We start from the raw sequence: 24,569 nt of genomic DNA, 5'->3' as shown, positions 1-24,569 counted from the left end.
TCGTGATATCTTTCGCTCAATATTTACTAAACACTTTAAACAAAGTGACGGATTTTTCTGAAGCATTAATTTAGAAAATAACCCTGAGTCAGTGTTATTGTCTTTTAATGCTTCAAAAAAAATTCTCTGACATATTTTTTTTTTAATTCCATAACCGTTATGAGCGTATTAATGATGATGCGGGGACCAAAAACTGCCAGGAAGTTTAAAAAACTGTTGGTGTCAGCAGTTAATACCAGTTCTGCGAAAAGAAAAAAGATAGAACGAATGAACCGCGACAAAATAAAATTGAACTCTTTATAACTGTTCTAAATCATCGTTCATAATTACCGACCATACGTAAAAAGGTCAACGATTTTTCGTTTGGGGAATTTTTTGGTACAAATACGTTAAAGAAACTAAACATTTATATAGAAACCGGGAAGTTTTATTCAGGGGTATAAAACATCCCGTTTTTTTATCTCTGTATGTATCAGTCATCAATCGTTGAGTGTAACACAGGTATCGATATGGCCTTAACGCTTTCATCAACCAAATTTCGCCTTTTATTGGGCGTCTGCCTGAGTGCAATATTGATCAATGTTGCTGGAAGCATGAGTTTTGGAGGAGGGACTGAGGATAAGGTACAATGTACATGTATATATAAATTCAGTATAAATATTAATACATGCATATGTTCTGTTGTTAATATTAATTATACTGAATGGTAATTCATTCGATTAGTTAAGTTATCTCTAGCTAGCATTAATTTTCATGTAAAATCTTAGTTAGGACATATTTTTTGGTACGAGGCATATTTTCTGAAAAAGCGTTTTTAAAACCATCTAATATGTAGATTTCCAAAAAGATAGTTCTTTTTCGATTTACTTTTTTTTTATTATAAAAGTATTTCTCTGGATATTTTCTATATAAAAAAAGAGAAATACATCGGTACTAAACGTTAATACTGTAGATTCCTTATTTTACGCGAGTACTTAATTCCGCGATTCAACGATTTGCCATCAAATCGCGAGAACATAAAATCGCGAATGGCGAAATTTCATCATAGTTTCATGTAGTTCACATGTCTCCTAGAATTAAAAGCGAGATTTTATAATTCGCGAGACGGGCTTCTCGCGATTTTACGCGGATATTAATTCCTCGCGTTTAATTAGGAATTTACAGTAAATAATTAGAATAATTCAATTAAATGCATTAAAAATTATGAATAGTAAATTAAATTGTGTAATTAGTCATTTTTCATTAAAAAAAAAAGAATATGCAGTATTTGACATCATTCTGTTTTAAAAAAAAAACCATTTCAGACCCCTTGGAAAGAAATTTCAGGACCTATATTTGACAATGATTTTCCTATTTTGCAATGATCCCGACTTTACTGAGTTTTGGAGATAGTAATGTGTGAGATTGTCTTATTATAACCATGTCCGTGTTTTGACAGAAAACCTGTCGAGTTAGTGAATTAGATGTGAATGAAAAAGGGGATGATGACCGACTTGTTCAAAATGGAGACCCGTTTCTATATGGAGATACAATTTACACGTGTGTTGATGGACGATGGTTAAATAGAGGTATGTGTTCTCACACTTGTATGTTATGTTGAATGGTGTATTGTTATGTACTTAGCATTACAAATATAACTTGATTACATTACTTAACTATGAAATTCTTTCTTTTATAAATACAGTAAAACTCTGTTATAGCGAAGTCCTAGGGACCAATGGATTTACTTCGTTATATCCGTAATTCGTTATATCCATATAACGAATTCGTAATAATAACTATAGCGAATTCACTATATACATGATTTCTTTCACCAGACTATAATTTCTGTTAAATGAGGCTTAAAATAAAAATACATTACTTTGATACCTTTAATAATTGGATTTTAAATTGAAAAAATATTTATGAGAATAAATTCATTCAAACTATTATGTTAAATGGTAGTGCAAACTTTTTTAACTGTAAAAAAAATTCGTTATTAAAGTGTAAAATTTCGTTATTATTCACTTCCTCGGGACTCAATATGAGTTGCTATATCTGTAAATTTGTTATATCCTAATTTCTTATAACCGTAAAATTTTGCTAAGACTTGTAAAATTTTTACCGGGAATTCAAAAACAGCTATATCCGAAAATTCGCTATATCCGTGTTCGTACTAAACGAGTTTTATTGTATATACATGTACAGTACATACGGTGAGAGGGTTACATGTATGAGATGGTGACAAGTGAGACACTCGTCATAAACACTCATAATACAGGGTGTACCATAATATCTAATACTATTTACTCTTGGAATAATTTTTTTTTGAATTTTTTTAAATAAAAAATCAAAGGCATTTTCATTAATGTATATGATGTAAAATTTTATTCAACAAATTTCACAAATATTTATGAGTTTTTGAAAAAGTTAGCATTTTTCATAAAAACACACCAAAGTCAAAGAGAGTGCTCCAAATGACGTCCTTTTTTTTTTTTTTTTTATCAAAGACAACGTCAAGTCGATGGGTAAAATTCCTCACAACAGCCACTGTACGGATCCCACTTTCTCAAATCTCAAAATTTAAGGAATTGTTGACCAGTTGAGTTGGTATTCAACAGGGTATTCTTTTTCATAATTCATTAAACTATCGGTATATCAGGAGTGGGTGTTTTTTGATAATACAGTTTAAAACGGAAGATGCCTGCTTTCTTGTACGATTTATCTTGATTAGAATTTAACTCAACCAAAAAAATATGATGGTTTTTTTTATAACATCATAATTCTAATAAAAGCACGTTGTTCTTTAAAAACATTTTTGTGGAAAAAATTTAAAAGATTTTACTTTATATTTGAGTCGCAATTTACAATTTTTGGCCAAATATTATTTAATTTATACGAATTTCAAAAGGTATCAGATATTCTGGGACCCCCTGTATGATAACTAATAATTGATTCTATTCAGCAGAAAATGAAATGTTAATCTCTGAATATTATTTTTTCATTTTGATGTAATAATGTTAAAAGGACACACAACAGTTGAGATTGTAAATGTCATAATATTTTATAAAAAAACTTCTTTCTTTAAGCCTCTGACATACCTTCAACACTAAGGAGAAAAAAACGAGGATGGTCTAGAGTAAAATGCAAATTGGGTTTGAGTAGGAAGTGTGGTAAGTGTCTGTTTATATATATATATATATATATATATATATATATATATATATATATATATATATATATATATATATATATATATATATATATATCACATATATTAATATGTCCTGAAGAAGGGACGGGTTGTCCCGAAAATTTGACAATATTTTACTTTATTGGTTGTGTCTTTGGTTATTTTCAGTGCTTGTCAAACTTTTATTTGAAAGTTAATTAAAATATGCTAGAACATTTTGATATCATAGTTTACTTGCCATTTTCTTAATAAAATCACTGACCTTTCAGACAAGGTCAACATTCCACCAAAGTTCACCAGCTGTCCACCCAGTGGGGTTGTCATTTATGCCGACAGATTAAGGACTACCGCAAATCATAGTTGGACTCAACCTACAGCGACAGACCACGAACAAGGAGTTTTACCGTAAAGAAAATCTAAATATAATTGTATTTTACATGACATAACAGTTGACATTAAATCTTGCCCCGCCTATTAAAACAGAAATTTACATCTAAATGAAAAATGTACGTAATCATTTTACATTTGTTAATGTACAGGGTCACGCTGTCTTTTGGAAAGGAATCTGGATCGGAATTTGACAGGGGCTTTCAAGCGATTACATACGAAGCTGTAGACAATGGCGGACAAAGAGCTATTTGCTCATTTAGTTTTACTGTAAAAGGTGCATGCAAATAAAACAAATAATTAACTGTCCGATGAAAATATTATCATCAAGTGAATTTTAACAAGAGTTGAAATAAACATTTCATAAAAGTAAATATAATTATGATATTTGTTAATTAGTAGATTATCTTGAATGTACATGTATATATATTATTTACTTAAATTATGCTCTTAAAATTATTTTTTCATTTTGATGTAATAATGTTAAAAGGACACACAACATTTGAGATTGTAAATGTCATAATATTTTATAAAAAAAACTTCTTTCTTTAAGCCTCTGACATACCTTCAACACTAAGGAGAAAAAAACGAGGATGGTCTAGAGTAAAATGCTATTTGGGTTGGAGTAGTAAGTGTGGTAAGTGTCTGTTTATATATATATATATATATACACATATATTAATATGTCCTGAAGAAGGGACGGGTTGTCCCGAAAATTTGACAATATTTTACTTTATTGGTTGTGTCTTTGGTTATTTTCAGTGCTTGTCAAACTTTTATTTGAAAGTTAGTTAAAATATGCTAGAAGATTTTGATATCATAGTTTACTTGCCATTTTCTTAATGAAATCACTGACCTTTCAGACAAGGTCAACATTCCACCAAAGTTCACCAGCTGTCCACCCAGTGGGGTTGTCATTTATGCCGACAGATTAAGGACTACCGCAAATCATAGTTGGACTCAACCTACAGCGACAGACCCCGAACAAGGAGTTTTACCGTAAAGAAAATCTAAATATAATTGTATTTTACATGACATAACAGTTGACATTTAATCTTGCCCCGCCTATTAAAACTGAAATTTACATCTAAATGTAAAATGTACGTAATCATTTTACATTTGTTAATGTACAGGGTCACGCTGTCTTTTGGAAAGGAATCTGGATCGGAATTTGACAGGGGCTTTCAAGCGATTACATACGAAGCTGTAGACAGTGGCGGACAAAGAGCTATTTGCTCATTTAGTTTTACTGTAAAAGGTGCATGCAAATAAAACAAATAATTAACTGTCCGATGAAAATATTATCATCAAGTGAATTTCAACAAGAGTTGTTTAATTATGAATTATGTTTACAGTAACATCATGTTCTCCCATTAAATGGCCCGTGAATGGAAATGTGAATTGCCCTCCTGGAGAATTTCTATATGGTACAACATGTAATGTGACATGTCAGAAAGGTTATGAAATGGTCCCAATGACCAATGATGGAATCCAGTCCATAACCTGTAATGCAAATGGCCATAAAAATTCCCTGCCGAATATCTGCCAACGTAAGTTATCATCTTTATCAGTGATATCAGCGTTGCATTATTTACAATTCTAAAAACCACTAGAATGATTTTTTACTCTAGATATGTCCTTAAAGAACATTATACATTTTGAAAATGTTACCATATACAAAACTCATATTTGTCTTGATATCTCGTATTAGTTATAGAATGCCCTTCAAACGATCCAAAATTGAATCCAGAACATGGAACTGTTTCTTGTACGAATTCTAACTACTACAACAGTTTATGTACAACTAAATGCAAGGAAGGTTATACTCGCAAAATGGAAACAGAAACTGTATGTGGTGAGGACAAAACATGGTCGAATAAAACGCCAGATTGCAAAGGTAAATAATTTTTTTTTAATTAACTGCCCAAGATACGGACGCAATTACTTTAGAGAGCAGATAAAATATTTATTTAAAGAATGAATTCAATATTTATTTTTCTATACGATATAAAATGGTTTCTGACAATTTACACTCTATAAATCGCGAAGCTGTTTATAAAAAAGCATATTAAACTGTCTCAAACCATTTTCTATCGTATAAAATCGTATTATACGATATAAAATAATTTTTTAGCCAACCAGAAAGCGCGTTACAACCAGAGCTAAATTACTTGTATATGTATGTAAAATATATCTATGGCATTGTATTAACATAATGATATATATGTGTTTAATATATCTATGGAATTGCATTCACAGATAGTCAACCTCCTTTGCTGAAACGTTGTCCAGAAAATATTTATACTTATGCCAGCAAAACAGGTCCGTCTGATCCTGTAACTTGGGCCTCACCGTTGTCAGAGGACAACTCTGGAATATCCTTTGTCAATCAAACCGTAGGTCCAATTAACGGATCTAGTTTTCCAGTGGGACAAACTGAAATTCGATACATTGCATCAGATCTTGATGGAAATGTTTCCCCTGAATGTGTTTTCTTTGTCATCGTTGAAGGTAATGAACTCTGATTTAAATAAAAACTTAAATGCAATAACATTAAATGAATATAAACTTTTTTTTCTGTGGATTATATTTAAACCACATGACTGAAATGTAAAGCATAATGTGTTCAAATAATTTCAGAAATAATTTGTGAACCGCCTCTCATACTTGATTCGTATATGACTATCGAATGTCCGGACGGATATACCTATGGATCTACATGTAAACTTGGCTGCAAAAGCGTATTTCCTCTCATTGGACAAAGCAATATTACATGTGAAAAAAACATCACTGCTTATCCTTTAAAGGGATATTGGAATGCAGGTGGCACGGAACCTTATTGCCAAAGTACGAAAACAATATCCTCTCTGTCTGTCTCTAACTTTCTCTCTCTCCATTTATAAATAAATATACAAGTTGCAAACTTCTTTATACTATGACATTTTTTTTGCAATCTTCAGAAAACCCCTGCAATCCACTTCCATCGCCATTGAATGGAGCAATGGTGTGCGATACTTGGTTGTATGGACGATTTTGCCAAATGCAATGCACAGACAAATTTGATATTCCATACGGCGTAGCTGGAACAAATGGTGGAAGCTTTACTGGCGCCTATACATGCAGTGATCTTCAAGGAACTTTCACGCCATCCAATGTTGTGGCTAATTGTACAGGTAAATAATTTAACGAAGTTCTTTTCTGCGAGGAATAATTTTGATTAAAGGAAACTTCTTCCAAAATTGTTTCAAACTTTAATGTCAATATAAAAGAACATAATTATCTTACTTTTTTATTGACAGTTAGGAAAAATCCACGGAAAACAGGTATTTTGGGGGAGTTTTCCTATTACACAGGGGACTGTAATGACGCAACCGTTCTGACAGATATTAAAACAAACTTCATAAACCTCATGCAATATCAAGAGAAAAGAGGCTTTGCTGGTGTTTGTCCTGATGAAACTGAGTGTAATGTAAACAATACAGTGGTTACTTGTGGACCTGTTTCGGGACGTAGAAAAAAAAGACACACTCATGAAATAGGCACATACAGTGGATATAACAGTATGCCAACGGACAGAACCAAAAGGAATACACATGAAATACGTGTTGAAACATTACTGACAACTTCTTGGTACAATTTTAACTCTTCCAATGTAGACACGTTCTATTTTCTTGAAAGTCTGCAAACTAAACTTTTCGACGTTATAAAAGATCTAGGTAGAAATGGAAGTCTAACAGTAAGAGCTTTGTCTCCAGATAACAACAGTTTCCAACTTGGCTATAGTGATCCTTTCTGTGATGAGGGTCTTGCGGTCAGGTGGAGTACCTTAACTTGTGGTAAGTTTATTTGAAATGATTAGAATTGAGTAGAATAAAGCGGTGGTCAAAAGTTGAAATTTAAGACTTGTGGCTCTGCTTGTAGTTCCCTGCTCTGTTGGTACGTACCTAGACAACACAGACCCATGGAATCCAAAATGCTACGATTGTCCCAAAGGAACCTACAAGGATACAGAAGACGCCCTCTCGTGTACATCGTGTCCTGTCGGCACTTCAACCTTAAACCAGGCGTCCATTAGCGAGAACGAATGCATAGGTCGGATATTATAATTATCTTCGACGTTATATATATATATATATATAATTTATTCATCTGTCTTCTCAACTCGATGTTGTTGTTTTTTTGTAATATTCTCCAAAGCAACTTGCATAAATTGTATATACAATTTAATGTACATGTGTACATATCTGGAAGTTATTCCACTACTTTGCATGTTTGCCTTACAGCCCAGTGCAAACCCGGGGAGTACTCCGTTTCTGGTCTTGTTCCCTGCAGCCCGTGTCCACGGTCCTCTTATCAGCCACAAAGTATGTCTTCCACGTGCTTAGCCTGTCCTACAGGGAAAAGTTCAAAATCTGGAAGTACAATGCTGTCTGAATGTAAAGGTAAAAATCAAAAGATTTGCTTTGACACAACATTTTTTGGTCTTAAAATATATGGATGATATAATTTAAGATATACCAGTATAAGGTATGAAGGTATGTAATACAATGTACTAGTTTCTGTTGTCGTTGACGAGTTGGGCCTTCTTTTTTGTAGATTTTGATGTTGTTTTCAAACATTCCGGAGACAGCCTTTCGTTTTCTGCCAATTTAACATCGGAAGAAACACAGCTCACAATATCAATGTGGATTAAGATTCCAACAGCCCTTAACAACATTGCACTTTATAAAGCAGGCACGGCATCGTGTGACATCGAAATTCTATACAGGAACATGCTATACTTTATAATAAATGGGTATATATGTTTCGCATTTATTTCAATATTTTTATCTTTGTTAAAAGATAAGAAATGAGCTGTAAATACTAAACTGATATTAAATGTGAATTATCAAGTGTGCAACTATTACTCAATTTAATGCATTGAAATTGAAGTTAAAGCGATATAAACTTTATACTAAACGACTAATTAATATTGATTATTTTTTAGCAACGAAATATCTTCGAATATAACACTGAAAACTGAAACATGGACTCATGTGGCTTTCATTCTGGACACTACAAACCAGTTCGCGCATATATTTATAGACGGTACTAAGACATTCTCTACGTCCATTCCACTAGCACCTGGAATATCCGTGATAGATTCTTTCTCCTCTATCATTGTACAAAATAACCAGGAAAACATCAATAGTAAGTTTGCATATTCTTTTAACTGGCATAATGAATAATATTTAAAGGGAAAAAAACCAAGACAGCCATTTACTGTACGTTCTCCTTTGATATTTTCTTCAGGTGTTGCAGTGTCTGGCTATAGACTTATAACCGGTGTTTCCAGCGATTCTGACGTTGCACAGCTTGCCTCAATGTGTAATGCGTCATTGTCATCCCTTATTGATCTAACAATAGAAAATCTGATTGGAGCATCAGTAGCTGTGCCAAGCGTCTGTTATAGTCAGTGGTTTTTGTTGTTTTTCTTGGTGCATCATCTTATATGTGACTTAGATTAATTAATAAATGTTTATTCTTTTAGGCATAAGAAATTAGACACACGTCTTTACAAGTTGTGATTTAAATCCTGACACAAGTTTCTCCCCTTTGAAATTTACAATGTTGCTTATCAAATATATATACTCTAAGTACATGTTTTTCACAAATTTTAGTATTCTAAAGTTAATATTTATCATTCAACATTTGTATACCTAATTTTAGGCACAAACCACTGCAACCCTAATCCTTGTAACGGGCAAATATGTGTGTCTGAAGCACAGAGCTTTGTGTGTCAATGTGAAAATGGCTTTACTGGAGATAATTGCCAAAACGCACCAAGGCTTTGTTCCGAGACCACTTGTGATAACGCAGGCACCTGTACGAACAACGGGGTTAACTTCACTTGTATCTGCCCCACGGGATATCGAGGGAAACGATGTGAAATACAAATAGGTACATGTCATTATCAAAATATCAAATTATTATTACAATATATAATTATTATAAAGCCAGAACTGATAACCACAAGATCATTCTATTGACTGTTTTTTTACAATGTGTTGTAACTTTAAATAGTGAATGGCGGTTGGAGCGAATGGAACGCTTGGGCTTCGTGTTCTACAACGTGTAATGGTGGAATGAAAACAAGAACTCGAGAATGCAAAAGTCCTCCGCCGGATTCTGACGGCATACTATGTGATTCTCAGTTTTTCTCGGAATCTGTTGCATGCAATACTGCCCCTTGTCCATGTAAGTATAATATACATTGTGTCTAAAAATGATATTTTAAAAACACAATACACTGCCGACCCATGTCCATATAAGTATAATATACAATGTGTCTGAAAATAACATTCTAAAAAAAACTATATATTTTAAATGAAATGTTTTTCAGCATGTCCGGAATTACCAAAATCATTTGGGACCAAATCCAACTGTTCTACTAATCAAGATGGAAATACTGCTTGTTCACTGTCTTGTCGCCCAGGATTGATTTTCTCAATCGCAAACCCGCCTTTAGATGAATATATATGTGGTCCGGGTACTGCTTACGAATGGAACGGAATACCACCGGCTTGTGGACGTAGGTTATTAAATGGATTTGATCAACCCCGCGATGCTGACTCCATTTAGCTCCCATGAAGTGTTTAATGAATGTTATTCAATGTTTATCATTTGATTATGATTAATGTTAGTGAAATCAAAATAAAATCCTTTTCAATTACCAGGCATGATAATAAGTTCTCCGTAGCATTAATATTTGCTTCGTTAAAATACATAAACACTTAACAACTTGTATACCAATTCGGAGCTTTAGTTGTCATATAAGCCAAAATATAGAGATTAATTGAGTTTTTCAATATCTCAAATGACATATTAATTGATTTCATGAATCAAAGAAGTTTGCACTTTATGGCGGGATTACATGTTATAGGAGGACATGGACCAAGAAATGTCCAGATTAAAGCCAAAGTCGGCTATGGTCGCCTCATTCCCTGTACGAAAGCTGCTTCTGTCGCCCAGTCCTTAAAAAACAATATGCAGGGAGGGCTGCAGTGTAGATACAACAACATTTGCGATGTTCAGGTGGAAATTTCCGGTAAGCCAACAAACATTTTTTTTTCCAGTTCGTTTAAATACGAGGACCTGCTATGTTTCATATTTTCATACTAATAAGTTACAAAAAAATGGACGAATGAAAAAATTATTGTTATATTGTAATTATTTTGTACGTATAATTATGGTTATTTGATTAGTAAACGACATGTTGCACTTTCTATTATAAGGTTGTGCATTATATGGAAGAAAGCGGAGGTCCACTAGTAGCAGCATCGTAGTTACTTTATCAGTAACGTTCACTAGTACCGATATTGACTTGACATCTTATGACTTGTATGAAAACAGTAAGTCAGCTATTTTTAGAAAACAGTACACTGTCTACATTTAATTTTAACGCTGCTTGGTCAAACCGTTTTTAAATTTAATGGACCTTTTCAAATTTGATAGAAATCGATAATTCTATGGTGTAAAAGTTTGTTTGCACCATTCCCCATTCCCCAATGATATTTTAAAATATTGAAACCTCGTTAATATTTCCTTATAAAGATTTGTCCCAAGATGTGGAAGGAATTTTTAAAAGGAATTTTGCATTTTTGCTTTATTAAATTGATTTTATTGAGTATTTTGCCTTTTTTGATAGTTCGTATGTGTAAAAGATGTGAAAAAAACCCAAGTCAAATCAACAAATACATTTAATTTCTGATGTGTTCAAGTTTATGACGCATGCGAATTTTACTTCTGCTACCAAACACAATTTTATATTAATCAATGGATGCATTTTTGAATTATTTTTTGGAGGTGGGTAAATTTTATGAAAGATGGTAACTTTCTCTAATGACCTTCTGTTCAAATGTAATACTGCAATGACCAATGCTTAAATGAAGCAGCTTTTACATAGGTTTAATGTACTGCTAAGTACATATATTATTTGGTTAATGCCATATGCTTTTTTGTCAGAGGATGAGCAAACCTGATAGAATTATCTAATGATATATGTCCACTTATGAAATGTATATACGATTAAAGGAGATTAACGTATTTTTTTCAATAAAAGACAACTTAATTATCTTTTAACTCCCATTTGTATATCAGTTATTGTACGCATGATTCTCTGTGGTAAAGGAAAACACAAACGGTAAATCATTGTTTGACTTACTTCAATCTTTACTCGACAGTGAGTCAGCCCCTGGCGGAGCTCTTCACGGCAATAGACGAGTTATCAGCATCTGCCGACCAACTGAACTCCTCGTACAGTCTGTTGAGTTTTGTTGTGGACGGAATCACTTACACATCTTCAGATGTTTCTCTGACGGACTCCGTACTGTGTGAATCTACATTTGGAACCACAGATGTTCTTTGTGGTAAATTTACAAGTTTTTCTGTTGATTCCTCCCCCCCCCCCCCGCACGATGTGTTTTACACCAGTTGATTTATGACTTCTCTGTATATTGGTATTGGATTTCATTAAACAAAATGCATTAATGAGGTTCGATGGTCGATAAAGTAACCATCAGATCTGCTTTGAATTTTCTAAAATGTTTTTAAGCCATAAACTATTATTTATTAAAGAATATTTTCAAAAAAATTATCGTTAAAATATGAATATCTATTCATAACTCGTTTTTCAAGGAGATCAATGTAGTCTAAAAATGGCCATAACCATCTAACCCTCTTAACCGTCAATGTTCAAAAGATAATTGAACTGTATTTGATCTTAATATTTATTAACTATTATTGTTTGACTAAAAAAGACTCGTGCATCACCTTAACATTTTATTTTACCAAATAACATAACATATATATATGTACATAAATTATATTTCTTTTGTCTGAACAAAACCCCCTCATACAGATATACATGTACATGTATCTTCCTTATCGTAGAGATATTAAATAGTAAATTTTCATTTAATATATAAACTACATGTGAAATGGTTGATAATGACTTGACGTGCTTGTAAAATTTTTTGCAGTGGAATGCCCAAGTGGAACATATTATCTTCAAGGTCTGTGTGAGGTTTGTCCCATTGGGACTTACCAAGACGAGATGGGTAAAACATACTGCAAAACATGTCCTAGTGGGTATACTACACAGTTCGTCGCCAGTCAAAGTCCTACTGCTTGTTCAGGTAATCGGAAGTTCGATTTGATTTATGAATAAATTTCTGATGGTCACTTTTGATTTTCTTTAACCAGTTATCTAGTAAATAAAAATTATCTTTTCATGTTTTAATATTGATGTTAAGATATTAAAGAAATATTTAAAACATATTTTCTCACTTTAGAAAAGCTGGTTTTCAATTTTGTCCCTATCGATTTTTCAATGTTGCGAAGCCCGTTATTTAACATTGTTGGTCACGAAAAAAGCTCGTTTTTTATGCATGAAATAGGAAACTTGCATAAAAGCAATTATTTATTACCGAATGGTATTTCAAATACTAAAACGTATTTATTATTTTTTTTCCTTTGCAGTGCCCAGTTCTGCAAGCACTACAGAAAATAATGTAAAACAATGTAAGTAGATTTATTTAGTGTTCTCGTGAGATGAGTTTATTCTTTAAACATCATAGTTTGATTGATGGAATTGCTCTAAAGGTATACTTTGATGATAATTACTCTTCAGTTTTAGGGTTAGAAAATCAGTATTTTCTCATAATCAGCGCCAGTGGATCCTTGATCGTGATTATAGCAGTTGTGGCTATTGTTTCTATTTGCATATACCGCTGTACAAAAAGGTAGAGAGTTTTACTATTCACACATGAAAATTTCTTTCTATTTAAAGCATTGAAAGCAATACTGATGTATGATTGGCTATAGAACAGCGATGCAAATAGATGAAATAAATTTGATTTAGACATATTTAATTATATAAATATACATAAATGAATTAGACAGCGGGCGATGCAAATGTAAGTCTTTTCCATATGCACTTGGTTTTCGGGAGTACATAATTACATGTATGTATGAAATAGATACAGTAGGATATCAAGATCTTATAAATATTTTTGGAAAAATCATATATCATGTGATCATCTACTACTTGCATAGAGACTTGTATGCATAAATCTTTCAATTATGCAATGCTAACATTCAATTTGATTCAACACTTAGAACAAAGAAATTATCGGTTCTTGAAAAATTTCTATTAAATTTTGATTATAATGAACAGTAACTATCGAAAGGTCTTATTTAATAATTACTCGTGTCTATTGATAATCTTATGTTAGCCAATGGTTAATGCATTCTGATAATATGCTCTAAACTTCAAATGTATTCAGATTCAACGTAACGTGGGTTATCTTAAATTAGAATATGAAATAAAATTGAACATCCCATTGTATCATAAATAATTTTAATGTCTTAAACTACATTTACTTTGACTGTACTTGTTTTTCATTTTTTGACTGTAGATCCCAATCGAAGATCAACACAGAGAGAAGTATATCTAGAGTAAATCGAAACACATTGACTCCCAACGGTTCACCCCCTCCGTATGAGGCTTGGGGGTACAAAAAATAATATGCTCACCTGTATGTCGAAAACTTGGTGATCGGAATTGCAAATCATATATTTTAAATCGTCTAGGAAATAAATGTTCCTTGTTAGTGATAGTGCATTACGTGTACGTGAATATTTGATATAAAGGGCTCGTATGTTGACTGTGATATTATATAGCATGTGTGGGTGGTTTGAGTTACGATATCCTTGTTCAATGATTTGAAATTATCTCGAGCTTCATTTTACTTGACTTTGTAAGCCTTTGCTTAAAAGTTTCAAAAATTATGGATAGAGTATAATATATCTCTTGTTTAGATTTTAATATATCGTTTGTTAGGATTTGTGAGGGAACGATATAAATTTTATCTCCCTAAGTATTATTAATAGTGGATGGTACTATTTAGTTCTAGTCACTTGTAAGGGTTTTGTCTTTAATTTTTAAATGTTTCATGCATATATGACTAATGTCTGTGTTGTTCTTGTTCATCATGATTTTTATTCAATTACTTGTATATGTTATTTATCTTATTAATCTCCATGTCAGTATTTAAGCAGCAATTTTGCTATTTCTAATGACTAAGTAACTAATGTTAGCTGCTTAGGAAGCTTCAATGCCAATTTCTCAGTTTTGCTCTAAAAAAAATTGCGGTTTTATTAACATTCGTTGGCATGAATTTTCTTAGATAAAATCAAAATAACACAGTGTTGCAGATACAAAATTTGATGGATAATGACCTAGACGATACTTTAATAATGTTATTTGAAGAAAAAAATGCACTTCAATTACCATTTATAATTTCGATCAATTCAACAATGAAATTAAAGAAAACTGGTACTCAACAAATATTAATGAACTCAAGCCACAGTGCAGTTTAGTGATAAAAATGTTATTGCTTTTTGATGATGATTTGTGATTTGGTAGTTCTGAAATTGAAATAATAATGAACATTTGCCTAAAAATGGTAATTCATTGTTTAATCCTGCATTCTCCTACTATTGTGTACAAAGATACAGACAGATATTTTCTAAAACAGTTTTTATTGTCAGGTAACAAAATATTCATTTCATAAAATAGACACGTGCGTGCAATAGTTGTACAGAAACTATATTATCTTGTATTGCTATGTTTTTTTAATAAAAGAAGCTACACAATTTGAATTCTGTATTCCACATGATTCTACAAGTTATGTACAGTATTTACTTTAGAAAAAAAAGTTATTTTCTATAAAGTATTTAATTGAAACTTCTTCTAAAGGCATTCTTCCGTAAACCTTTCCGTATTTGGTAAAGTCTTTTCCTTGATACAATGATTCTACTTGAACTAATTTTGAAAATTCACTTTGACATGTTCTTACCCAACAAAGATCGTGCCTTCCTTTGTTAACAATTGTTAAATATACCGGTAAAATTCTCTTTCAAGCTGACTTTTTCAATCTACTTATTCGTTTTGGACAAATAAATACAGTTCCTAGTGTTTGTCATATTCATTTTAAGAACAAATTTAGAATTTTCAAAATATAAACAAAGGCATTATTTAAAGCTTTGTTTACATTACAAAGAATATTAGGGTCTCTTTATATCCCTTATAACTCGACGACTGAAACTCAAATTGTTGTTGACTATTAGAAATGCCTTATTTGTAAACATTGTAAACATTGAAAACGGAAAAAATAATCTTGATGGCAATCGAGACGTTGTCCCTATAACATATTTGTAGTTCCTTCCCTATAAGTTACTTCCATTTCACATCATTTACATATCACGACTTTTGAAACCGCTTTTCTATTAATCTTTTCGATTTTGATGTCTGTAGCGAGCATCTTCCACTGACTAGCTAAGATCTAAATATGGTTATTTTTAATGACACAAATATTCAATAAAATTTACCGCATACCAGTTTTATTATCCGAGATTAGCATGGTTGGGCGGTTAACCGAGTGCTGTTTGACAACACTAGTAAAAATGACACGTGGTGATAACGGACAGTGTTTATAATCAAAAGCCCGAAAGAAAAAAAAACAAAACAGGTGCATAGCAGACACGGGACTCTAAGAAATTAGAGGTAGGATCAGGTGCCATGGAGTAAGCATCCTCTGCTGACCAGTCAGACTCGCCGTGTGCTCTTTGTCGTAATCGGGGAAAACGGGAAAATCCGTTGACAATTAAGTGATACATTTTGGTCTAACAATAAATGTCAGCATGCGACGCAGAGGAAGACTGCATTTGCTGACAAGGTCGTTGTATCGACCGTAGAAATGACAAAAAGCTGACTTTTATCGCGACTGTTGATAGTCCCGTTTTATCAACTTGTTTGTCAGTAGCTTGCTTCGCTTTAAAAACTGTTCATACGAAGAGCATGCCCTTGTGCATCGAATCAACTGTGACAAAAACTACATATATCTGCATAAAACTAAACTGGAAGATTTATAAAACTGATTTAAAATGAATTCATCTTTTTTACAGGACACAATGCAATACATCTTTTGAGAGGGGCGGTGTGAGGGAAAGTTTAATATCTGAGATTGGTATTGAATCGAATAAATATAGTCTTTGATAACCATCAAAGTGAGTTTGTGATAAAAACACGATGATAATGCTGTTAAATGGCGGTTCAAATCATAATACATTTTGATATATTAACATATTAAACAATTAATGTATCCATTTCTGTTACTGCATTTGTATGTGTTCTGCCTCAACGTGTAAACTTTGTTTCGGCAATTTTAATCTCAATCTGTAGTAAAACTCGTCTCGGATAAATTTTTTTTTAAAGTTAAAAATAGAAGTCTCGTGTGACGGCCAGTAGAGTTTCAGGAAGCCGGCCATAGATTTATTTATCTCCCCATTACTCTGGGGAGGATGGTACCTCTTGGTCTGGCTCCGAAGCTTAAATATATTCATAATCTTTTCCACACGACTCACGGGTGGAGGATCAGCCTTGGTCTGAATTAGGACCACTGATTTGTTCTCCTGAGCTTTATCCAGGACAGTCATCATCATACCGTCATCCTTACGGAGAATGATAACGCATGCGCTGGAATCAATCAATGCCTCCAAACCCTGTAGATCTTGGCCTGCAATTCATTTTCAACAAAATACAAGTAGAGTTTATTTTGATTTTTTGTGAACTTTTGTTTTGTTTATGCCCTTACCTATTACATCTGGATTATTTCGTCTAACTTTACTTTCATTCTATTATTGTAGTGAAAAATGAATCAAGACAAAGGGCACCAAATATAATATTTGTTGTTATATTGTAATGCCTTCTGAAAAAAGAAAGTTGATACTGATGAAAAATATAATCTATAATAATAAACAAAGATACACGTATATTAGCAAACTGTAGAATCAAAAATAAAGACTGTAATAGCTACATACATGAATGTTTAGTCTTTATCATCTTTGAATTTCCTGCTAGACATGTCTTCCCCCATACAAATTGTACGTCACCATCCCTTTATTACTGACAGCTATTACAATATCTCCTAAATACAGACAACTATTTATACTAATATATCCCTTAAACGATTATGGTAGACCTTTTACCAGGCTTGTTTATATTTACCACGTTGTGTCCCTCTTCACTTACCCACTTTTAACTTTAATCATACTCTCTCTTTCCATATTCTCTCTCTCTCTCTCTCTCTCTCTCTCTCTCTCTCTCTCTCTCTCTCTCTCTTTGTGCACTAAAAAAAACATAAACCACCACCTACTATTCGAAATACTTTTTCACATTTCCTTCTTAAGTCTTAACTCACCGCTAGTTTGGTCTTCCTTTGTACAGACTCGGTACCCAATGTTCTCTAACTTCGCCAGCAGAGTACTAGCCTCCTGCCTGTGCTCGTCATCATGCCAAACAAAAGCATCCCACGCTTTGTTCACTTCTGAAAATGTTTATCTACTATTTCATTGGTTGTTATTTTTTCAAGTTTCTCTCGACGAATCTACCAAATTACTTGATATGAAATTTCTTGAGCTTTTTCAAAAAGGTTATTAAACATGAATGCAATAATTATACGCATATAATGCATATAATATGAATCATGGCTATTGAAAATATTTGCAAAAACAATGTACTTGTGTTTTTAAGTTGTTAAAAATATTATTAGTAAATGGATCTGCGAAAAAGCCAAAACTGGTTTGTTATAAGATTTTTTTGCATTAATGTTAAATATATTAAGATGTTATGAATTGAACAAATTTTCCTTTTTACAAACTTTTGAAATAATATATCGATTTTAAAACCTATAAAACTGTTTTTGCTGGAATATTGGGTAGTAAAATGTCACATATATTTGCTTATTTCAAATACTGTGGACAACCGAAATAAATAACAACCGAGTTAAATAACAAAACCATCTTATAAGGTTAAAAAAAACTGGATTTAACTTATAATGTACTTAGTTTTTTGTCTATTCAAGTGCCTGTCTTCTAGCTTTTTAATTAAGCACATTGATTAATACAAACGACCAAAAACAAAAAAACAAATAATAACTAAGAAAAAACCAAAAAAATTCCATTAAAAATGATAGCTAATGACGCTGGAGACATGATAAGATATGGGACTTTACTTAGCAATTGCCTCTAGTGCCATGAGCTAAAAGAATATACCTCTCTTATTCAGAGTTTTCGGCTTCCAACATTTATACCGAATTCGCCATTGGCAATAACAGCATAGGAGGAAAGTAACCACGATAAGAATGATTGCAATAAGAAGCACTGTGACGACAACGGCAATGATAATGGAGGAAGACGCTTGCGATCTGGACTCTACAAAAATGTAAGAACATAAATACACCATTTCTGACACTGATCTGATTTCAAACAATGTCGTACTTTAAAAGAAACCATAAACATATACGACAGTACATGTACAATATACTGAAAACATTTATCAAAAATTATCCAAAAAAAAAATACAAGAAATCGTTGATATGTAAGCGTCAATGAAATTTGTTGGCGGATCAGTGGAACTAAATGTACATATAGTAAATGTAGCAAGTATATATTGAAAAAATCTTTTCACAAAATGTATTTAATTTCACACTAGTACTATAAGAAAATTAAAGACAAAAATATTCGTAGATTTATAGCCTTACGAAAAATACTAATGCGAATCCCTAATTAGCTCACCGAGACAATGTGTTTTTCAGTACATGTACACTGTATTTATTTGGAGGTCTTATATCTAAGTATATACCAAGCTTGCTTTAATGGTGTACAAGGTGATATTTATGAATTTACCAGGCTTGGATGCTGAATCGCATACGTAAAATTGACATGCGGGAATGCTACATAAGAGTCCAGTTTGGATAAAATGATATTTATGAATTTACCAGGCTTGGATGCTGAATCGCATACGTAAAATTGACATGCGGGAATGCTACATAAGAGTCAAGTTTGGATAAGATGCCTTTTGAAGACTACTTGATAACTACTTCAATTTTTACCAATCTGATTAAAATAAGATCTTTGATCCGCACCGACAAATTTGATGTCTCTACACAAAGGAGCGGATCAAAGATCTTATTTTAATCCGATTGAATTTTTACCGACATGATTCATGATGAATCTGTTACATGTACTGGATGCTGGATGAAATTTCATTCTGTTTGATTTTGGAGCAAGTTAAATATCTAGTTGGCTAAGAGTCCTAAACATGTAACAGCTAGAACGATTTTGTCATGTCATGTTTGGAAATTGTTAGATATATAGGTACATGTAAGTGGTGGTCTTCAGACTTGTTTCAACGGGGTTTGACTTCAGTGTAAGTTATTATAAAATAATGTGGAGAAAAAAGAAAGCATATGATTTAATTTGTATAATTGAATGGTATTCATAAAATATGTTGTAAATGACAATGGTATCCTTTTACATCTATATAAAAAATAAATATATGATATTGTTTCATTCGATATCGTATCGTTTTAATTAATATAATGATGTATTATGTGATGTTATACAATTCAGTGTAAGTTTGCAAAAACGAAAACCTAAAAAATCCAAAACAAACAAACAAAAACAAAAAACAGAAAAAAGTTAACAAAAAAAAATCAACAACAAAATCAACTACAACAAAAAAACACGCAAATAACCCCCGATTCTCAATACGAGTTCTTTAATTGTTTGTTTACCTGATAATGAGAGAAATATTGTCTTCCTAACGTGGCCTTCTTCAAAATGGTCATCAATTAGGATACAGTCAAATGACTGGAGGTCTTCTTCTGTGACGTCACGTATGGTTAGCGTTGTCACCAGTTTCCCGGTATCATTTCTAAAATTTAGATGACGGTTTAAATGTAGGTTGTTTTTATATTAAATATTGAAATTAAGTTTAGCTTTCGACTTCCTAAGCGTTTAAACGCCGTTATGTATATCTTATTTATACTTAACTTTACATTTATTTTCGAATAGATAGAATCAGAAAGAAATGGCTAATTATGTAGGGAAAATCAATTACAAAACAAATGAAAGAAAAAAAATTTAAAATACTAGACTACAGGTAGTTAACATTTCTTTCAAAAAAAGTTTATTTCAATACAATTTGAAACGATTGCAACAATTGGTAGTTACACCAATGGTCGTTTTGCAAAAGAAAACAACCAATAATAATATATTCTTTGATGAATATTCTGTGTATCATAACAATTAAATGTTGCTACATGCATTGATTTCATTAAGACAAATTGATGATAAATATGATCGTCTTGAATTCTTACAATTTTACATCAGTTGAGTATCTATTTGTAGTGTTCAGTTCTGATATATCCTTGCCGTTTCCGTCCCACGAAAAATTTGGAAAACTCAGTTCATAACAAGTCCCCTTATCTGCCTTGCACGTGAGGGTTGCTGTTTCTACGAGGCTGACGGTAACATTTTGGACTGATGAGACGTCTGGTTTAACAGTTGCACATTCTTAATTTTAAAAAAAATGAAAAGAACATATATATATTTTAATATATATTATATATAATATATATAGTTTAATTTCAAAAACTTTATAGAATTCTCGTACGAACGAACTCTTTTAAAATGGTTTCTTAAAAGATGTAAGTAAGGTGAGTAATTTACTTTGAACAATAACCAAAACATGAGCTGAAGCATTTTTCCCGGTCGCAGAGCAGGATGCTACACAGATAAATTTACTGAAATTCAGCTCCGTGCTGACTTTTCTGATTTTAAGCATTCTGGGGTCATCGTATAGCCTACATGTGTCATCTTTACACCAAGTAAATTGGTATGGCTCAACCTTCGTTTTTCCATTGGGCAAATGAAACCACTGTATCTGATCGTAAGAGGTAGCAGAACAGTTTAATAGCAGCATTTCCTGGCTGAACACAACCGCTGTATAATTTCCACTGGAAATAACTGGGTTTTCTGAAACATAGACACAAATTCAGCATGTACTCACTACTCAACAATACCTTGTAGATACCTACAGCTCAAAATCTAAATAAAATATTTACATTTCTTTTTGGCATAGCCTATTGAGGTGTGTTTTGAAAAGTCTTATTTATTGCCCAGAATTATGTCGAAATCTCAACACATTAATTGATTACCTTCCACACCACTGTTATAGGTTCAGCAATATCAGAAGAATGTGAATGGTAGATTTTCATGCACGCATAGATGCGTTTCTTGTAAAAAATTTAAATGATGTATTTCATGCAACGAGTCATTTTCAGACAATATTTCAAACAAAGCGTCATTTGTAAATTGAGTTTTCAGTAAAGAAAGGTCATGGTCACTGCTTTGCACTTTAAACGCACACTGTCCAGCTGTAATTGTTTTGGGTTTAGGTTTGCCTTTGGTGTAGATATTAAAACAATGTTAACAAAAAATCCCTTAAAATGTTGTTTTAAATACGAACGAAGCACCTTTAAGAATGTAACTCATCTTTTTTAAATTTATTTACAGGATGAACAAACTTGAATAATAGTACTCTTTTTGGGGTTCTGGGTTGCTCAGTCACCTATTCATGAAACGGACGACTACAATTGATGAAAAAATGATACACAAGAAACTGATTTCATTCAATACAATTCTCGTTCCAAAGATTCAAATTGAATACTACCGACATCTGACAGGATTGTGTTCAATATCACTAAATTGAACAAGTATACTGATAAAGTCTTAATAATTTAATCAATCATTTAATCAATGAACCGATCAATCAAATATTATTTGGATATTTTTTTTGAGATGAAGAATCATTTATTTCCTTTTGTTTGTTAGGTGTTTGAAACATAGGATCAATGAGAAGCGTTAAAAAGACGTTGCGGTAAGTTTTCGATCGCGCCTTGTCACTGGGTGATAGCAAGTTGGTCAGTTTACTAGGAGTGATCTCATCATTTATATGGACAAGAAACTTTTTACATTGATAAACTCTATCCAGGTGCACGTTTTGGTGAAATTTCAAGGGTTTATCTTTCCCCCCAAGGAATCAAGGGTGAATGTCTCAATAATTTCCGAACAACCCTCGTATATACTGGCTATATTTTTAAGTGTATGTCATAATTTCTGACCTATTCAAGTACCCGACCGTACGACTATACCATAATACAATACTTGAAATCTTCACAACTTAAGAGTTTTTAGATAATACTAATGCTTCACCGTAGAAACCGGAAAAAAGTACGTGACGCTGGGGCCTGTCAAACCCCTTGCTTGATTTATATATTCTTTAAAAAATTTCTTCTATCTATATGTTTGGGAAAAACATACGCCTACATTTATCTCTTCAACCGATACCTAAACCCTCTCCAATGGCCCCATCTTTAACCACCGACATGAATTACAGATAGCAATTGAAAATTTAACTGCTTCGAAAGACCGACCTCGTTTAAAGACTGTAATATGCACATGCAAATTGATCTACACACGAAGTTTACGTTGAGCAATTACAAATGGTAGTTTCATTTATATTTTCAGACAGGGGTAACTAAGGTCAAGACGAAACATTAGCATATTGTCAAAAAGAAATAAACTTACCGCAAGATGCTATAGCAGACGACACTACCTGCAGCAGAGTAAAACACCACCATAACAACTCCATCGCTGGCCTTTATTTTGGTTCAAGTGTTGCAGGAAATGGATTACTTCAATGCGGGACGAAGAGTATTATCTGAGCGGTACATGTGTACCATTTGGCAAGCTTCCTTTTTTTTTTAAACTAGTCTTTATCAATTATCAATATTCTTACTTCTCTGTCTATTTCTTTCTTGCTGTTTGTCACATACACACACAAACAAGACGAAATGTGTTTTTAACTTGTCTTTCTCAATTGTCAACAACTTTTACTTCTCTGTCTCTTTCTTTCTCTCTGTCACACACACATACACACACACACTCACTTACACACATATCAACATGAACACCATCGGCTGATATGGCAGTTGATAAAAGTTATTCTTCCAAAACACACGAACGCGTGTGTAATTAATGAAGGAAATGACCATTCCAGGATCAAGTGCATACGGAAATCAAGATTCTTTTAAAGATCACGTACCACATCTACAATTTAATACGAGGAAAGAAAGAAAAAAGAAAACTAACCGCCAACTTAAGTGTTGTTTAAAAAACAATCTGTAGATACTAGCAAGTGTTTGCATTAAAGTTAAAAAAAACTAGCTTAAAATATGTTTTATATACTTTGTGTATGACTTTTTTTATACACAGCACCGTTTATACACCGTGTTTTGATTTAACTCAGATAAACCCAGGTAAAGAAATGAGATATAGAGAATGAACATGCAGGTGACGTTATTCGTCTTCATGGCTATTTAGGCACTTAACTAGATCTATCAACACCGTTCATTAAGTTGGCCGTCAACATTCCCGCCTCAGGTGCGGAACATATCGAGGTATTTTAATAACAGAAAAAGATATTTCAAAAGTATATGACATCGAGTGCGCGAGATCAATTATTTGGTTCGACTAAGGGTAAAAAGCTGTTATTTCGATGTGACAGATTTTGTAGCTAAATGCCATATAATGTAATATGTTTGTTAACGAAGGCGACATGAAGAAAATACCTCTTAAAGGGACATGGTCACGATTTTTGTCAAATTTAGTTTTGCTGTTTTTATTGTGCATTATGCCTTAGGAATGCATATCTAATGATCATATGTAATTTAAAAGTCAATCGGAGAGTTATAAGCAAGACTCTTTGTCATATGTTAAATATAACAGTAAAAATCTTTTTCAAGCTGTTTTGTCTATCTTCTCATTCATTTTAAGCATAAATAAACAGTTACTGTTCCTAACTTTTTAAACTTAAACTGGAAGTTTCACTTTAACATTCAAAATATAAACAAAATCCTTGTTTGCATAGCAAAAAATCGTAAGCTCTGAAACTCTATTATAACTCATCAAATGACTCTTAAATTTTGGTTGCTTATTAAAAATACATGTACCTCAATAAAGCATTGTAAACTTTAAAATCGAAAAAAAATTGTCAAAAATC

The 24,569-nt window shown here is 32.5% G+C and overlaps 2 protein-coding genes across 7 annotated transcripts; one reads left to right on the top strand and one right to left on the bottom strand.

The window, feature by feature from the left end:
• The first annotated feature begins 454 nt into the window (after positions 1-454).
• LOC117686572 (sushi, von Willebrand factor type A, EGF and pentraxin domain-containing protein 1) lies at positions 455-15,262 on the top strand. 3 transcript variants are annotated; one of them, XM_066088680.1, is made up of 29 exons: positions 457-623; positions 1,439-1,568; positions 3,069-3,152; positions 3,442-3,577; positions 3,712-3,836; positions 4,113-4,196; positions 4,423-4,558; positions 4,693-4,817; positions 4,915-5,109; positions 5,271-5,456; positions 5,819-6,070; positions 6,200-6,406; positions 6,520-6,732; positions 6,859-7,395; positions 7,481-7,651; positions 7,843-8,001; positions 8,156-8,354; positions 8,547-8,749; positions 8,852-9,010; positions 9,269-9,499; positions 9,623-9,796; positions 9,942-10,130; positions 10,482-10,646; positions 10,834-10,950; positions 11,782-11,967; positions 12,580-12,735; positions 13,079-13,120; positions 13,230-13,341; positions 14,017-15,262. In XM_066088680.1, the coding sequence occupies exons 1-29, from the start codon at positions 468-470 to the stop codon at positions 14,123-14,125; spliced, it is 4,938 nt and encodes a 1,645-aa protein (XP_065944752.1). In that variant the 5' UTR covers positions 457-467; the 3' UTR covers positions 14,126-15,262. The 3 variants fall into 3 exon arrangements, with proteins under 3 accessions (XP_065944754.1, XP_065944752.1, XP_065944753.1); XM_066088681.1 differs by lacking the exons at positions 4,113-4,196; positions 4,423-4,558; positions 4,693-4,817; XM_066088682.1 differs by lacking the exons at positions 10,834-10,950; positions 11,782-11,967; positions 12,580-12,735; ... (1 more) ...; positions 13,230-13,341; positions 14,017-15,262 and having other exon boundaries at positions 455-623; positions 10,447-10,585.
• On the bottom strand, positions 15,126-24,447 carry LOC105335346 (uncharacterized). Of its 4 annotated transcripts, XM_066088685.1 has the most exons (8): positions 23,096-24,403; positions 21,176-21,481; positions 20,824-21,019; positions 20,239-20,378; positions 18,716-18,874; positions 17,863-17,988; positions 17,483-17,589; positions 17,257-17,370 (listed from the first exon to the last, which is right to left on the bottom strand). In XM_066088685.1, exons 1-7 carry the CDS (start codon positions 23,157-23,159, stop codon positions 17,519-17,521), a joined length of 1,062 nt encoding a protein of 353 aa, XP_065944757.1. In that variant the 5' UTR covers positions 23,160-24,403; the 3' UTR covers positions 17,257-17,370; positions 17,483-17,518. The 4 variants fall into 4 exon arrangements, with proteins under 4 accessions (XP_034317642.2, XP_065944755.1, XP_065944757.1 ...); XM_034461751.2 differs by lacking the exons at positions 17,257-17,370; positions 17,483-17,589 and adding an exon at positions 15,126-17,178 and having other exon boundaries at positions 23,096-24,421; XM_066088684.1 differs by having other exon boundaries at positions 17,257-17,589.
• Between the last annotated feature and the right edge of the window lie 122 nt (positions 24,448-24,569).

This window comes from Magallana gigas, chromosome 6, assembly GCF_963853765.1.
Source record: "Magallana gigas chromosome 6, xbMagGiga1.1, whole genome shotgun sequence".
Lineage (NCBI taxonomy): Eukaryota > Metazoa > Mollusca > Bivalvia > Ostreida > Ostreidae > Magallana > Magallana gigas.
Note: the sequence above shows the minus strand (reverse complement) of the source record. Positions and strands in the feature narration are given on the sequence as shown.